Raw genomic sequence first — 16,891 nt, 5'->3', positions numbered from 1 at the left:
GGAGACACTGGCACAGGACTGCTCAGCAGGGCGTGCCCACATAAGAAAAGGTGCTGTGCTTTTTGAGCAAAGCAGAATTGAGACAGCACAAAGTAAATGCACGATATGCAAATTTGGGATATCCACCCAAAATATTCAAAAGGACTATCTGTGCCCAACCTGTGGCAGAGCATTCCGAGCTCGCATTGGTCTGATCAGCCACAGTCGGACACACTGAAATTTCACTTTACAATGGTGATGTCATTTTGGTCCTCTTGGAAGACAAAGGACAATAACCAAGCATTTTCCCCAAGGAGATAAACCACAGAAAGAAAAGTCCCATAGTTAGCAAATATTCACAGCAGCACTGTTTGGGGTAAGAAAAAATTAAAAGTAAAGTAGAGGATATGTATTGGGGAATAGCTGAATAAATTGCAGTATCTGAATGTAATAAAATATGATTGTACCATAAATATTACAGATACAAATAATTCAGAGAAGCAAGTAAATCATCCCTCTACTATATATGGGAAGATTTATCTGAACTGATACAGAGCGGTGTAAACAGAACCAGTAAAATGATGAACACAATGACTGCAACAATGTAAATGGAAAGAACATGAAACAAAACTGAATGCCATGTGATTATAATAATCAAATTATGTTCCTGAGAAGAAATGAACAAAACATACCTCCCTCCTTTTTTGGAAGAAGTAAGGGACTGTGGGTGTAGAACATTGCCTAGTTAGACTGACATAGTTAATATGTTGGCTTTGTTAGACTGATTTTTTTTTTTTAATGTTTGTTACAAGAGATAGTTTACCAGATAGATGAGAGGGAGGGATATCTTTGGGGAAAAGGTGATGTAAAAACAATATATAAATAAAAATGAGATTTTTTTTTAAAGAAATTAAATGGGTGGACCTAGGTTGGATAGAGAAAGAAAGGCAAACCTCTACTTAACAGCATCTAGGTCTCAGCCTGGGATTAGGCCATCTCCCACAGGGTACGAGATAGATGTAAGGAGAAGACTGAGGCCAGAACTGGACAAGTTGGATAGTGCCCATATTTCCTATTGGTGAAGGAGAAATCAGAGGCTCAAGTGGGAGTCTTGACCCAGGAGGGATTTTATCTCATGCTTCTATATCAGTTTTCAGAATATCCAAAACCTATCCTGGCACTGCCTAGCAGATCCTAGTAGAAGGTAAATTCTTTGAAGAAGAACCTGCTTGGTTTTGTTTCTCTAGTGCCTTGTACAGTGCCTGGCACAAGGTATCACTCCCACAATGTCATCATCCTTCAATGTCGCAGCAGTAATTGGCATTCACACCTCAATAGCCTCAGTCTCTGGGACCCCTCTGATTGGAAGGCAGATCAAAGTGCGGTTCCCCAAACCTCCATTTAGGAGGATGCCCAGGCAGACCATCTCTTCATTTTTCACCTAGTTGCTTGCCCTCCTAGGACTTCATCATGCTCTTCCTTTCTCTAACCCCTTCCTGTTGTTTTTTGTGCATTGTGTTCCCGTATCACGTTGTAAGCTCCATGAGGGCAGGCACCGTCTTTCTTGGAGGCAAATTAAATGATTTGCCAAGGATCACATAATCAGCGAGTGCCATAAGCTGGACTTTATCCAAGTCTTTCCGACTCTGAGACCAGCCCTCTAATCTAAATCATCACCTTATTGCAGTACGTATGTACCTAATCACATATGTTTAGCCCTTCTTCCTATTTGGGATCAATCCTGTGGCACCCAGATCACAAGTCCCCTGGTTCTTCCAGAGAATTGGGAACCTTCCCATGCCCCATCCTCTTTCTGGGGATAGTATTCTGAAACCAAAGAGTGATGGAGAGAAAGAGTAGAGGGAGAGAATGAAGGAAGGCAGGTGATCCACACTGGGTTCCCTTCCCAGCCAGAAAGAAAAGGACCTGCGGGGTTAAACCTAAGAGGAAGTGAGAGGGATTAAAGAGAGCTAGAGCCTTCAGGTACTCTCCAACCCAGGAGAGTCCAAAGACCACAAGGTGTGGTCTCATTTATATCTTTCATCCCAGTTCCTGAAGCCAAGTTTTCAATCACTGCCATCTAAGCCTCCACTCTATCATATCCAGCTCATAAGATCTGCCTGACATACAGAGGACGGACTCCAACAAACTAGACTCCAGGTAACACAGCCACTGAGGGTCTGGAGTTGGGAGGGAATGAGGGGAAGGAGTGCAGATGACACCTAGATATTAGAAGAGAAGGAAGTTGATCACAGAACCAGACACTGAGCAAGGCTTTCAGTGTCCATCTTTCTGGTTTCACAGCCTGCCTCTTTTGAGTGACCCCTTGTAATTTTGCTCAGGATAGGGTAAAGTGTTAGATCATGGTCATCAAGGACCTGCATCAGATTTGGGTTATCCCTTATCCCAAGGACTGAGACAGAGTTTCTGGGTGAGGGAGAGGGAAACTCTGTATGCCTCAAAACAAATAACACTCCAAAACAACAAAGATCTAGCACTGTGCCCAGGCACCAGGGATCCACCAACCTTTAGCTGATGGACACAGCTCCACCAGGAAACCTTAAATCTAAGAGATAAACTTGAACTGGCCCCATAGGAGGCACTACCCATTTAGGCACAGGGGACATTTCCAATCTGCTAGGCTTTGGGGTGGTATGTCTGGGTTCAGATTGGCAAGAGATGGCAAGGACTGGCTCTAGGTCCCTCTGACTTTTTCTAGATAAGAGTCAAGGTATCGTCCTGAAGAAGGCCCTTGGTTTGTCAAGACTGAATGAGTTGAGTGGGTAAGGATTTTGGTTGGAAGACTCTTTAATGTTTCTGTGATAGATTGAGGGAGAGGGAAAGAGGACAGGAAGGAGGAGGAAAGGAAGGAGAGGAGGAGGAAAGGAAGAGAGAGAGAGGACAAGGAAGAAGACAGAGAGAGAAAATGGTGGAAAAGAAAAGGAAAGGGGGAAAAAGGAGTCTGACTCCTTCTCCATCTCCATAGACCAATCATTCCCCAGGATTACAAGTTGATTGTTGTCTTTTGTTCTTAAAGGGAACAAAAATGATATCACCACATTCAAGTTGAGATGCAACGTATCAGACTAGGGCTGATCAAAACAACATGAGATCAGAAGACTTAACTCAATTTCCTCATCTGTAAAATTATGGGATCGGACTCATTGGTCCCTAAGGTCCTTTCCAGCTCTAAATCTATAGTCCTATGACCATCATGTCCATACTCAAAGGCATACAACCTTCTACAGGCTCCTGAGAGATTATAACTTCATTTCCCTTTAATCTCCCAGGAGAAGGAATAATCTTGAAATTTAATTGCCTACTGGAGAAAGAATCTTAGGGTTCGGAGTCCAAGGCTTTGATCACTTTTTCTTTCTCTTGCCCAAGTATCAGAAGATCTGCTTAGCTCTCGAGGGTTGTTGGAATTCCTCCAGAATTCCCAGGTTCAAGTCCACTATGGCAATCTCAGCAATCTCTTAGCTAAACTATTCTTCCTCATTCTGTCTACAGAACCAACTTGTTTTCTCAGTCTCTGCTCACCCTGTTCCCAGCCCAATAACATTCCCTTATTAAATCTCTCACCTTTCAGAAGAGTCCCTATCAATTCAAGTCATCAGATCACAGAGCTGAAGCAGGAAGGGACCTCAGAGGACATCTAATTCAACCCCTTCATTTTATAAATCAGGAAACTCAACTGTAGGACTTGCCCAAGGTCATATATAATTAAATATCCGAGGTGGGATTTGAAGCCAGGGCATCTGACTTCTTCATGCCTCACTCTGGAACCCCTCTGGACTCAGACACACAATGCTGCTGGGACATGGGGTCCAGAGGATTTCTTTCCATGAAACAAGACCTCTGTGCCCCAAGAATCACAGGAAATAAAGTCCAAAGATTTCTCATTTTGTTTCTGCTTGCTCTCTCTCAATAATTCTAGGATCTGTCAGTGATCTGGTTGGGATCTATCCAGAATCTGTCACCTAGAACAGAACTTCCATACAACTTTGTAGATTGTTTTCGAGAATTTTTGAAGCCAAAAAGTCTTCCAGGTTTGATTGTCCTGATGATGAGTCTCAACTTAGCTAGACTGGGTCTTGGTCCATCATGGGACCTATCAATATACCAAGCACTTGGTAGGACCCAACCGAGCTTGTGCTCTGCTAGCAAGTCCTTTAAGAACTCAGGGCCACCTGTATGCCATGATGAAGCCACACACATACATACACACACCCATACTCACTCACACACACTCACATCCCCACAGGTTCTTTCCCTACAAGAAGTCCATCATTGAATCTCCATTATTCAGATTAAAAAATAAAGACCTAGAAGAAAGTTCGTGCCTTAGTCCCCAAGCCTGCTGTACTCCTTCCCAACACTTCTGAATTTCATGCTTAGTCACAATCAGTTCATTAGTCACTGATCCTTAGATTGTAAATCTGGGCTTTAGGCAGGGCTGTGCTTGGACCTGTCCAGAAGAACCTATTGTCAGATTTTTAAGGTGAGCATTTAGACCTCAGTAATGAGCAAACATTGCCATTCAGGGATTGATTTGTTATTTTGCTGACTGTCTCTAGACTTAGGAAAGTGAGGGAGAAAATATTCATCCAGATTAAATTTGCCGGTGTGTTGAGTAGGTGTGTGTAAATATGTGTGTATGTGTATATATGTGTGTGGGGTGTATATATATACATATATGCATGTGAATGCATGCATTGTCTTGTGCATCCATATACGTATGTGCATGTGTATATGCATGTGTGTATATATGTACACATGTATATATGTATACATATGTGTGTGTATGAGTGTGTGTATGTATCTATATTTCTTAAACTGTTGTTAAACAGCGTCAGCTGCACATTGTTGACTCTAAGCCACAGTTAGTGACTCAGGGCTTTGATCCTCTAGCGTATCCTTCCTGACTCCCTGTTTCCTGTTCCAAATGAACTCATCAAAGAGAGAGGGAGACTGCTTGAATGAATCTTGAAAACAAAAGGCTAAAAATTCTATCTCTTCATATTTTTGCCCTACCGGTGTTCTTGACCTCCTGGCCCCCAGCCCTTCACCCTTACTCTCCAGGCTAGGCCTTTAGCTCATCACTTTCTGCTCTCTGGTCCATGAGAGGAGAGCAGTCCTGTGGAAAGGACTCAAGGGGCAAGGGGCAGGGAGTTGAAAGGTCACAGGAACCTTAGGGATCACAGGGGCAGAATAGAAAAGCTAAAAGACATGACTTTTCTCTTGGTTCCAGATTCCCACAACCAGTACAGATGATGAATTATAACAATACACATCAGTAAGTCCCAGAGTGTGCCAGAGTCTCCAGGCCTGCCTTCCGCCTCCCCAAAATTCCATCCTCCTGTCCCCAGCCCTACTTCCCTTTTCCTCTTCCTAAGCCATCTTTTCTGATCCCCCTTTCTCCCTTGCACTCCTCTCCTCACAGGGTCCCCTCCACCCTTAGCCAGCACCAGCCTGTTCCTCCGTCCCCTTCTCCTCATGCTCTGGCTCCTCTCTCAGTCCCCCTTGTTTCTGATCATGTCTCCCTTTGTATTCATTTTGGGTGCCAGGTTCAGCAGGTCTAACAGCATGTCATTGAACTATAACAAAGAAGTCAAAGTAAATAATGTGAAGGTAATTATTCCCCCAAATCACAGAATCTTAGACTAGGTCAAGACCACAAAGGTCATCTCGTCCAACCTGTGCATGTCGACTATGGTTTATGCCTTATCCCATTGTCCCTAGCCAGGCTCTCAATTCAATTATTCAATTAATCAACTAGGATTCGGTGAAAACTAGATCGCAACCCTGGCCTAAGAGTACAAGAGAAGTCCATGTCTCCAAGGAGCTTACAATTTACCTGGGAAACCACATTGGCAGAGAAGAAGTGATTCAAGAACAAGACTAAAAAATCAAAGGGAAGTGCAATGGGGGAGAGAGAGAGAGAGAGAGAGAGAGAGAGAGAGAGAGAGAGAGAGAGAGAGAGAGAGAGAGAGAGAGAGAGAGAGAGAGAGAGAGGAAAAAGAAGGAAAGAGAGGGGGAGGAGAAGGGGAAGGAAAGGGGGGGAAGACTGAGAGAAAGAAGGGGGAGGAGAAGGGAGGGGTGAAGGAGAGAAGGGAGAGAGGAAAAGGAAGGGAGGAGAGTAAGAGAGAGAAGGGAGAGGGGAGGGGAGAGGAAAGAGTGAAGGGGGAGGAGAAAGGGAAGGAAAGGAAGAGAGGAAGAGAGAAATAGAGAGAAAAGGGGGGAGAGAGAGAGAGAGAGAGATCAGTGGGAGCTGCTGTGTTTGTCCTTCATTCTCAAAGAAGACCATGACATTAACTCTGTGTGAGCTAGAGTAGGAACAGAAGAGTTTTATGGAGGAGGCAGAATTTGGACTGTGCCTTAACAAATGGATTAGGCTTTAGGTCAGTGTAAGGAAGGAGAAAAAGGAGGAGGAACAGCATGAACAAAGGTGCAGAGGTGGGAAAGAACACTGAGATTTAAGAAACAGGGAGGTAACCTTCCTGGCTCGAATTGAGAGTGCATGTAGTTAAACATCTAGGGACCTAGGTGACCCAGTGGATCAGGTGCTAGGTCTAGAGTCAGGAAGACCTGAGTTCAAATCCAGCTTCAAACAGTTACTAGCTATGTGAACCTGGGGAAGTCACTTAATCTATGTTTGCCTCAGTTTCCTCCACTGTAAAATAGGAGTAATAATTGCACCTACATCCCAGGGTTGTTATGAGTTGTTATGAGAAGAAATTAGGAACAAAGGGGGTGATGAGGAGTCTGTTATGATAGTCTAGAGATGAGATCATGAGAGTCTGCATGCACTAGCATGATGGCAGTGGAAGGGAAAGAAAAGGGAATCAAACAGGCAAATACAGGAAAAAAAAAAAAGGACAGAATTTGGTCACTGATTGTATATAGAAGATGAAGGAGAGGGAATTGTCAAAGATGGCAGCAGAATTTCTACCCTGAAAACCTGGGAGAATGCCAATCACAGTAATAAAAGTAGACTTATTTGGGAGGTCAATTTAGGGGTAAATATCCTGATTATAGCTTGAACATCCAGGAGAATGATGGAATGACAGAATCTTAAGATGCCCAAAGAGATTTTCAAGATTATCTAATATGTCGTAGATGAGGAAATCAAGGGCCCAGGGGCTTAGTGACAAGGTCACACAGATAATTAGTGGCAGAGTTGGAACAAGAATCCAGGTCTTTCCTCATTTCTCAAGTATAGAGAGAACTGAGACAACTTTATAAGAATATAAGTCATTCCCTAGTTGATAAATGATCAAAGAATATGAACAGGAAGTTTTTAGATGAAGAAATCAAAGCTATCTATAGTCATGTGAAAAAAATGTTCTAAATCACTATTGATTAGAGAAATGTAAATTAAAGCAACTATGAGGTACCATCTTACACCTATCAAATTGACTAATATGACAGAAAAGGAAAATGATAAATGCTGGAGGGGATGTGGGGAAACTGGGACACTGATGCACTGTTGGTGGAGTTGTGAACTGAGCCAACCATTCTGGATAGCAATTTGGAATTATGCCCACAAGAATATAAAACCATGCATACTCTTTAAAACACCAGTAGTACTACTAAATCTACACCCCAAAGAGATTTTTTAAAAGGAGAGGTGGAGGTGAAAGGAAAGAAGGGGCTATAAATACAAAAATAGTTATAGCAACTCTTTTTGTGGTGGCATAGAACTGGAAATTGAAGGGATGCCCATCTCTTGAGGAATGGGTGAACAAGTTGTGATATATGATTGTGATGGAATACTACTGTGCTATAAGAAATGATGACCAAGATGGTTTCAGAAAATCCTAGGAAGACTTATGTGAACTCATGCAAAGTGAAATGAGCAGAACCAGGAGAACATTGTACACAATAACAGGAATATTGTACAATGATCAATTGTGAATAACTTAGCTGTTCTTAGCAATACAATATCTAAGAGAATTCCAAAGGACTCATTAAAAATGCCATCCACTTCCTGAGAAAGAACTGATGAAATCTCAAAGAATACTTTTTTAACTTTATTTTTGTTTTTTTGTCTGTGTTTTCTTTCACATCTTGATGAATATGGAAATATGTTTTGCACAACAGCACATGTATAACCTATATCAAATTGCTTGTCTTGTCAATGGGCATGGGGGGAATAGGGTAAGAAGAAGGGAGAGAATTTGAAACTCAAAATTTTTAAAAACAAATGTTAAATGTTTTTACATGTAGTTGTAAAAAAAGCAATTTTTTAAAAAATCCAAGCTTTTTAAACAAAATTACCTCTTCCTAGTTGAAAATGTAGTTGAGAGGTCAAAGATGGAGTTGCAGTTTTGCAAGTCATCATTGTAGAGCTGAGAGCAGCAGTTCTGGTAACGGGTACATTCCCAAAAGAAACATAGAAAACATTTCATCCTGTGACTAGGGACAGAAACTTAAGACATTCCCAGGCAGGGAGTTGAAGGAGAAGAGAGGTTGTTGGAAAGGAGACAGCTGGTAAAACTGAAGGAAAACTAAAAAAGTAAAATTTCAGAACCGATGAAGGAAGCATGCTGCCAAATTATAAATCTAATGCAAACTCCTTGAGAGCAGGCATTGGATTTTTCTTTTCCTTTTTCCCCAGGGCATATCATAGCGCTAGGTAGGAGCTTAATAAATATGTGTTGGATTAGTCTGGAAATGTCCCAGAGAGATTAAAAGGAACCAAAACTGAGAAAAGACTACTAGATTTAGTGTGGAATCTTCTGTTGCCTTTTGAGTGATGAAATCTGAGCCAGAGTGGGTCAGAAATCACAGGAAGAGCTGGGTGACACCACCCAGGCTGAATTGTGGGGAATGAGTGAAAATGAAGCCTTTAAGGGAGGTTTGGATAGGGAAAGAGCAGGGAAATTGGTACTGGCAATCCAGGAAGAACCTGATTTTATTTAGAACCAGATTATAGAGGGAAGAGACAGGCTATAACTTTGGGATAAGTAGGAGGAGGGCAGAAAGGGGATGGGATTCCATAGAGCACAGTACAAAAGGGGGTGTCATGAGAAAACAGAGAAAGGCTGAGATGAGTGGGCAAGAGTGGAGTGAATATGAGGTTCCAAGGGTGAGAGATTCATGCTTAGAATGGATGAAAGATAATGAAAGCATTGCGTGGGAATCCCAGGACTGGAAGAGATGGAAGAGGCCATCTAATCTAAAGAACTGAGGGATTTGGATTAGGTTGTCTTGACCTCTCAATAGCATTTTGTACTAGGAACAATCTTTTAGGATTATTGAAAATTTCACAAATGAGTATCTTGGTTTCCCAACCAACTTCTTCTTCTTCTTCTTCTTCTTCTTCTTCTTCTTCTTCTTCTTCTTCCTCTCTCTCTCTCTCTCTCTCTCTCTCTCTCTCTCTCTCTCTCTCTCTCTCTCTCTCTCTCTCTCTCTCTCTTGGCGAAGCAATCAAGATTAAGTGACTTGCCCAGGGTTCCACAACTAGTAAGTGTCAAGTATCTGAGGCCACATTTGAACTCAGGTCCTCCTCACTCCAGGACCAGTGTTCTATCCACTGTACCACTTAACTGCCTCCCAACCAACTTCTAATAGCTCTTTTCACTTCTCTGCCTCTTAAGTTCTAGGCTAGTCACTCTCCTTTTTCTTCTTTCTGCCCCATCTGTAACACATTCCCCTAATTTTGAAGGCACAAAGGAAATTGTGCAGGAGACCCTGGGTGTAATGCCCAGCCTCGTCACTTAACCAAGCTGTGCAACCTTGGGCAAGTGATTTAAGCTAGTCTCAGCTCAGATCACTCGAATGAAATGCTAAATAACAAGAGAAAACTACATGTGAGTAAGTCTCCTCCAGTTAACACTTCTGTGCCTGAGCCAACTAGGGGCAGCTAGGAAGCATAGTAAATAGTAAGTTAGGCTTGGAGTCAGGAAGACCTGGTATTCAAATCCTGCCTCAGACACTGTGTGACACTGAACAAGTCCTTTAGTCTCTGTTTGCCTCAGTTTCCTCATCTGTAAAATAAGGATAATAATAATATCTATCTCTCAGGGTGCTTGTGAGGATTAAATAAGGTAATATTTGTAAAAACACTCAGCATAGTGTGTGGCACTTAGCAAGTACTTAATAAACACAAGTTTCCTTCCTTATTTCCAACTGGCCAACATCAAGCTATTCCAGGGCCAGGATTGGGAAGAAGAAGCAAGGGTGATAGGAATTAAGGTGACATACCAGGTTTAGGGGAAAAGATCCCCAACTCCAGCTCATTAACCATATCTGCACCATTTCCTCCCCACTCTTCTTCCATGAACTAATCTACAGAAGAGTAGGAAGGAACAAGGCAGAGGTAGGGTTTTAAATCTTTCTGTGTTTCAGCACCCTACTTGGAACCAGGACCGTGCCAGTACTTTGGTGATCAACTCTATGGACTCTAAGCTTTTCAGGCACCAATCTTTGAACTTGAAAAAGTATCCTGAACAGCAGATGATTAAGATTCCTCATCAGAGACAGATCCAGTACCCAAAAAGAGATATGGTAACAACCCAAAAGAGGATTCTCCAAATTGGGGCAAACTAATTGTAAAGGGTGGGGTAAGGGAAGATAACAAAGAAAGGCCTCTAACTCACTAGGGACCTTTTCCTCCTTTCCTGGGAAGAGAACAAGGGTTGAGGCTGGGAAGGGATGGAAAGGCATTCATTGGCTGTAGGTTGAGCTAGGACTGGTTGGGGAACCAAACTAGAAGTTTCCAAAACTGGGAAGATCCTGAAGGCAGAGTGCAGGGCTGGGACTAACTATCTGTTCAAATTCAAGGGCTTACCTAGTGGGCTTGTCCCTGGGTACAGGAGATCCTGATTCATGTCAAGAATGATATCATTATGTTTGTGAAAAAAGTGAAAGAAAAAGTCAACAATGGAAAACAGCCAAAGGGTGAGTACTGAGGTCTTCAATGGTGGGGACCCTCAGGAAGGGTAATTATCACTGGAAATTATAAAACACTTTGCAATATAGAAAGCCCCTTGCATGCATTTTATTTGCTTCTCACAAGCCTTCAAGGGAGGCACAGAAGAATGGACTGGATATAAGGCTTTAGAGGTGAGAAATGTACACTCAGAAATGGGGAAAGGAGATCAGGAAACTTGCCTGGAAACTTGTCTGTGTAATTCATCACTTTCCCCCCTCACAGTATGGCTCCCAGCTCCCCAGTATATAGACTACTTCCAGAAGATCAAGTATGCCTTCAACCTCTTGGTAGGTCAGCCCATGGTGGGAAGAGTCCTAGAGCCTACCTCTTCTTTCAATCTCCTCCCTTCCAAATCCAAATCTAACTCCACCTCAACCTCTACCCCCATGATGAGTTCTAACCCTCCTCCTTCCAAATCCAATTCCACCTCAACCTCAACCTCCATTATGAGTACTAACCCTCTTTCCAAAATCAGCTTCTGTTAACCCTTTCCACTCCAAAGTCAACCAGAATACTCCTATGTTCCCCTCTCTAACCATTCACAAAAAGAGAATGGCACTGAAGCTCCTCCATTCTGTCTCTGGAGTATTTGTCTATAGGGTGGGGGTGGGGAGAAATACGCTTTTGTGTCCCCAGGGGAAGATAAGCAGCTACCTGGACCAATCAACTGTCAGAGAATTAGTCTTGGACTTCTTTGAGTCTCTGAAATACGTAAGTAGGAAGGTTGGGGGCAGGCAGTGGGCAGTGAGTGTGATAGAAGGAGGAGGTGGTGGGAGAAGGACCGAAGTCCAAAAAAGAGGAGGACAGAAGGCTAATTTGAATAAGTCAAAGCAGTTGAGGTTAGAAGATGATGAGCAAGGGCAGAGGGTGGAGGTCAAGGGCAGACAGGATACTATTCCCTCTCCCATGCTCCTTTGCTTCTTGCCTGGAAATCTTCAGCTTTCTAGAACAATGTTGATTTTGAGAAAAGAAATTGTCATTTTAAGGAATCTTTGCAAAGAGAGTATCCTTTGTCACACCAACTCTTGGTTTGGCAAAAAAAATGTGACCACACTGCTGGACAAAGCTACAGAACCAAGTCATTGTCTTTGATCCCAAGAACCCCTAGAAGTGAGAGAGGAATCTGATAAGGCCAACAGGATTCACAGGCAGACCCAGGAAGAAAGTGATCAAAGACTGGTCAAAAATGGGGAGCAAGAACCTCTCGACATGCTTACACCTTGCATTTATATAGTGCCTTACTTACAATGACCTTATGAGTTATGGAGAGAGTGACCCCCTCATCTTACAGAGGAGGAAACAGAATTAAGACTCATGGAAGGCAGACTTTCTCATGCTACTTTTGTACCCACTTGCTCCTCATAGCATGCTATCTCCCCACCTGTATACAGGCCCAGACCCTTAAAACAGGAACAAATTCAAGGAAATCTAATTTGGGGGGCAAAGATAATAATACTAATACTTTCTTCTACACTAATACTAAATACTAATACTAATACTCTCTCCTACACTTTCTACCATTCCCTAGGTTACTTATTATTGTCCTGACTACAAAACCCTACCAAGACTGGTAAACTGTCCCTTACTGACTGACAGGGCCATAAAGTTGCTGAACACAAACCTGAAACCAAACCACATTGACTACTGGAAAGACTTAGGAACTGCTTGGACCATAACACGGTGAGACTCAGACCCAGTCATTCCATTCTGACCACAACACTAGAATTTTCTACCTAGAACTTTAGGCATAATTTAGGCCACCTCCCCTGCCTTATTTTTCAGATTAAGAAGCACAGATCCATAGAAATGAAATTACACTCCTAATTAGTGGCAGCCAGTTCTCCTGACTCTTTTTCCCATAACATTGGGACTCCCAAATTCCTCCCCTGAGGAACTTAGGTAGGGACCTAAAGCTTATTTTGGTAAAAACATAGAATCTCAGAGCTGAAGAGAAAACCACATTGCCTCATCGTTTCCTCCCCCTTCCTCCCCAACCTCAAGGACAGAAATGTATCCAACTTGTTCCTAATGAATTAGGTACAAAGTGAGATAGACTTAGGATAACTTTCTGCCACATTTTTTTCTGCTGAGTATGTGGAGGAGGTGTCCATCTTCATGATGTCTGATTTCAGAAACAAGGACAAAAATGTTGCCATCAATCTCTTGCAGAAACTCTGAAATAATACATGATAGGACACAGTAAGGAGGGCATTTAGAAATGCATAGATTGAATAGAGTAGGACCTGAGTTCAAATCCACCCTCAGACACTTAAAAAGCTGTGTGACCCTGAACAAGTCACTTAATCCCAATTGCCTACAAAAATTAAAAAAGAAAAAGAAATACACAGATTATAGGCAAATATTGCCCCAGAAATGAACATTTTTGTTTATATGGAATCATAGATTTAGAACTGGAAGATTTAATCCTGCAATCTGTGAATTTGGCTTTGATTTTTTCATGTTTTGATCATTTTTCGTTATTACTGGTTTTCTTCATAATCCTATGTATTTTATTTTGTGTGTTTAAAACACTCTTCTGAGAAGAGGTCGATAATTTTACCAGACTGCCAACAGAGGCCAGGACACACAAAAAAGCAGAGAACTCTTGATCTAGACTGAGTCCCTCATTTTATAGAAGAAGAAACCAAAGCCCAGAGATTTTCAGCAACTAGCCTGTTGTCATACAGACAGTAAATGCAAAGGATGGGACTCAGACTTAGATCCCCTTGCTCCAAATCCAGAACTCTTTCAACTGTACCCCATTACCTCTCCCTATTTGTTGATTCTCCCCTGGTGCTTTGACATGCATCTTTAATGCATTTTTCTGTTCTGGGGGACTCTGGGGGGGTACATTCTGGGTCCCCTATTAAACAAGGAACTGACATCTTCCCAAAGACCCTCCAGTAGAAGGCCAGTTTGGTAGCATAAATACTAAGATCAGCCTTTTTCTGCAGGACTTCTTGGCCAAAACACGAACCTGTACCTCCGGCCTATATACCCACATTTTATGATGGCTGGCAACTCCCTGAAATCACCCATCTTGAGCCATTCCAGGTAAGTAAGAGTTCAGCACTGCAGGAGGTTAGGGGGTGGGGCAGGGAGGAAGCCCCTCAAGCCTGGAGAAAGGAATGGGAGCACAAGTACCAGACCTTACCTAAGGTCCCTCTTACCCAAGTCTCAGCCTAGGCTCTCCAGATTTCTATGACATACTAGTCGACCAGATTCCTACTTTCCTGGGTCAAACTCTCTGGCTGCTGCATATTAACCTGTGTGTTTACATGTGCTTATACATGTATACATCTGGATCTCTCTGCCTGTTTCTCTGTCTGCTTATTGGTGCAGAAAAAAGAGGTAGAATGACAGGGATGGAGGATATAGATGGCTGCTTTTTGTGAAGGGGTCTGTGCTTGGGTGACCCAGGATCCGTGGCCTGGCAGCAACCCAGGATTGCTCCCCTGATCCCATTCACATCCATTAAGACCCATGACTCTAACTCCCTCTAGGAAACTATCTCCTCAAGAATCAGGGATGGGGTGAGAGGGGGGAGAGGGGAACAGGTCTTTCACCATCCTGGAGAAAATGGTATTGGGTTAGTCACTTGGAGCCTGAATCCCTAAAGCACTGCGAGTCACTGTGGTTGAAGAGCAAAGCATTGGCTTTGGAGTCAGATAACCTGGGTTCAAAGTTCTTCCATTTCCTACTTACAATTTCTCTGTGCCTCAGTTTCCTTCATTTGTAAAATGATAGTGACCACTCAGGTGCTTTCTAGCTAGAATCTAGAATCCTATGACTTCTCTCTCTCTCCTTCTCCCCTACCTATCTTTCTTTCTCACTTTCTTCTTCTCTGGCCCTGACCCTCCCTTCCTATATCTCTCCTTCCTTGAATGGAGCATCATTGTATTCTAAGGACACTAAGTGCCGTCCTCCTGGGAGACAAGCAGATAGTGTTCTCAGAGCTGAAGCAAGCTGTCTTTTGCCCCATGCATCTTGAACCCTCCTCAGCTGGTTTCCCCTACCACCACAGTGTAGCAGCTGAGACATGAAGAGCCTCATCTATCTGCCTTGCTGAGTTGTTGGCAGGGGGGAAGAAGCCAGGTTTCCAGCTGCAGGACAGGCAGAAAGGTTTCTGAAATTTTAAAATTAGAGGGACTTTGGCAATCAAAAACTCAGGCCGTCCCATCAAGGGCCTCCATCCCTTATGTTTCTGTCTGCCCTTTTCTTGACCCCCATCATTATACATGGTGGGGGGAGAAGAAATGAGGCAGAAGATGCAGTTCCCCCGAGCCTCCCAGGTGCTGAGAAGACTGAATCAGGGGACCAGATCTCTAAGGCCCTATTCTCCTACCTTTACTGACCTTGGAGAGAGATGTTCCCAGCCTAGGGAGCCCCATGGCCATCAGACAGATTTGGAATTACCCATCTATTACCTTGGCCCTTATCCTGGAAGCCCAAGAACTCTGCTTGACTTTCTCCCACCTTCACCCTTCAGCCCCAGGCCCTCTAAATGTTCCCACAAACATGAGTCCTATATAAGTTTCATAGTAGGCATGAATTATACTGAAAATGGCACAAGGTAGGGAACTAGAGGTCAGTTGCTTATCTTGAGTAATTACTAATCCAGACCCCTGTATGAGATCCCAGTCCATCGCAATCCCCACCAACCCAGAAAGACAAGATCCTCAAGAAAAGAGTGACCCAGCCAGCCCTTGGGAGACAGGATCTAGATCTAGGTCTATTACTATAAGAGTGTGTGTACAGGGCGGGAGTGTGATTAGGTGCCCTCCCCACCTCCCAGCACAGTGTAAGATTGTCTGCTGTTGTTGTCAGGGCCCAGTCATAAACCCCTGAGGATCTTTGGGGATGGGGAGGGATTGGTGATACAGGCTCTGAGAGTAACACTGAATACAACTGTATAACATCAGATGCGCGCGCACACACATACACCATACCTATGTTACCACCCATAGAAGTACCACCATGAGGTCTCCTTCATATTCTCTTTCCTTTTCAGAATGATGCTAATGACCAAATACAGCAGCTGATTGGAGGAACTCAGTTATCCCTCTTCCCACGTCTGCACTCCCATTCTTCTCCTCCAGAGTCTACCTCCCCTACTTTTTACTTTGTCTCACAACCCCTAAAATCTCAGAGGCTGAAGAGACCTCAGGGGCTTTGTAATCCAGCCTATGCCTAAACAGGAATACCTTTGATAGTGCTCCTTGCCCAGTGGTCCTCCTGCTGGGAGGGGGATTCACTGCCTCTTGAGGCAGCTCACTGTGCTTTGAGACAGCTCAAATTTTGAGGAAGCCTTTCCTGACATCAGCTTAAATCTGCTTCTTTGCAATTTAGCCCCCTTGTTCCTCATTCTGCCCTCTAGGCCCAGACATAGCCAGAAGACCTCTTCCTACCCTCCTTCCCATCCCCTTTGACTCATCGCCATATGAAATCAAGTCAAGCACCTTCACCATTCTGGTTGAAGCCAGAGATGGCAGTCTTCATTCCTGGCTCTCACTAAAGTCCTGAGCCATCCCTCAATCCTATATTTATCTTCTCTCTTCACCTGTACCCAACTCCTAAATCCTAAGCATTCGTCCTGCTTCTTCCCTGATCTCACTTCTCCCAATAAACCAATATTTCTAATCACAGCCATTGGATCTGGACCTTTCTTCTCAGCAGCCTCAAAGACATCAAAGAAAAGAGACAAATTCCCTGCACCTTTTAGGCCACTGGCATCATACTATTAAGATTTGTATAAGTATTCCCCTTACACTCTGGATCTAAGAATGGTAGGTCAGAACTGGGAATTTGCAGTTCATACAGTTCTCACTCTGGCTTCTAAAATACTACCAGACCAAGAATCTGCCACCCAGAAGCCTGCAGAGATGCTCCTGATCCTGGTCCCATGGAACAGAGAGAGATTTTGGGATAAAGTACTCAACTCTCCTATTTGGTAGATGGGAGAAGTCAGGATTA

At 43.3% G+C, this 16,891-nt stretch overlaps 1 protein-coding gene across 3 annotated transcripts; it reads left to right on the top strand.

The window, feature by feature from the left end:
- Window positions 1-2,010: 2,010 nt before the first annotated feature.
- LOC140527373 (epidermal growth factor receptor kinase substrate 8-like protein 3) lies at window positions 2,011-16,563 on the top strand. 3 transcript variants are annotated; one of them, XM_072644266.1, is made up of 9 exons: window positions 2,069-2,139; window positions 2,699-2,762; window positions 10,333-10,491; window positions 10,800-10,884; window positions 11,141-11,205; window positions 11,555-11,629; window positions 12,447-12,598; window positions 13,873-13,972; window positions 15,930-16,563. In XM_072644266.1, the coding sequence occupies exons 3-9, from the start codon at window positions 10,381-10,383 to the stop codon at window positions 16,110-16,112; spliced, it is 771 nt and encodes a 256-aa protein (XP_072500367.1). In that variant the 5' UTR covers window positions 2,069-2,139; window positions 2,699-2,762; window positions 10,333-10,380; the 3' UTR covers window positions 16,113-16,563. The 3 variants fall into 3 exon arrangements, with proteins under 3 accessions (XP_072500366.1, XP_072500367.1, XP_072500368.1); XM_072644265.1 differs by lacking the exon at window positions 2,699-2,762 and having other exon boundaries at window positions 2,011-2,139; window positions 15,930-16,236; XM_072644267.1 differs by lacking the exons at window positions 2,069-2,139; window positions 2,699-2,762 and having other exon boundaries at window positions 10,403-10,491; window positions 10,768-10,884; window positions 15,930-16,236.
- Window positions 16,564-16,891: the final 328 nt, after the last annotated feature.

The sequence above is a fragment of the Notamacropus eugenii genome, chromosome 2, assembly GCF_028372415.1.
Source record: "Notamacropus eugenii isolate mMacEug1 chromosome 2, mMacEug1.pri_v2, whole genome shotgun sequence".
NCBI lineage: Eukaryota > Metazoa > Chordata > Mammalia > Diprotodontia > Macropodidae > Notamacropus > Notamacropus eugenii.
This window is presented reverse-complemented; position numbering and strand designations above follow the sequence as displayed.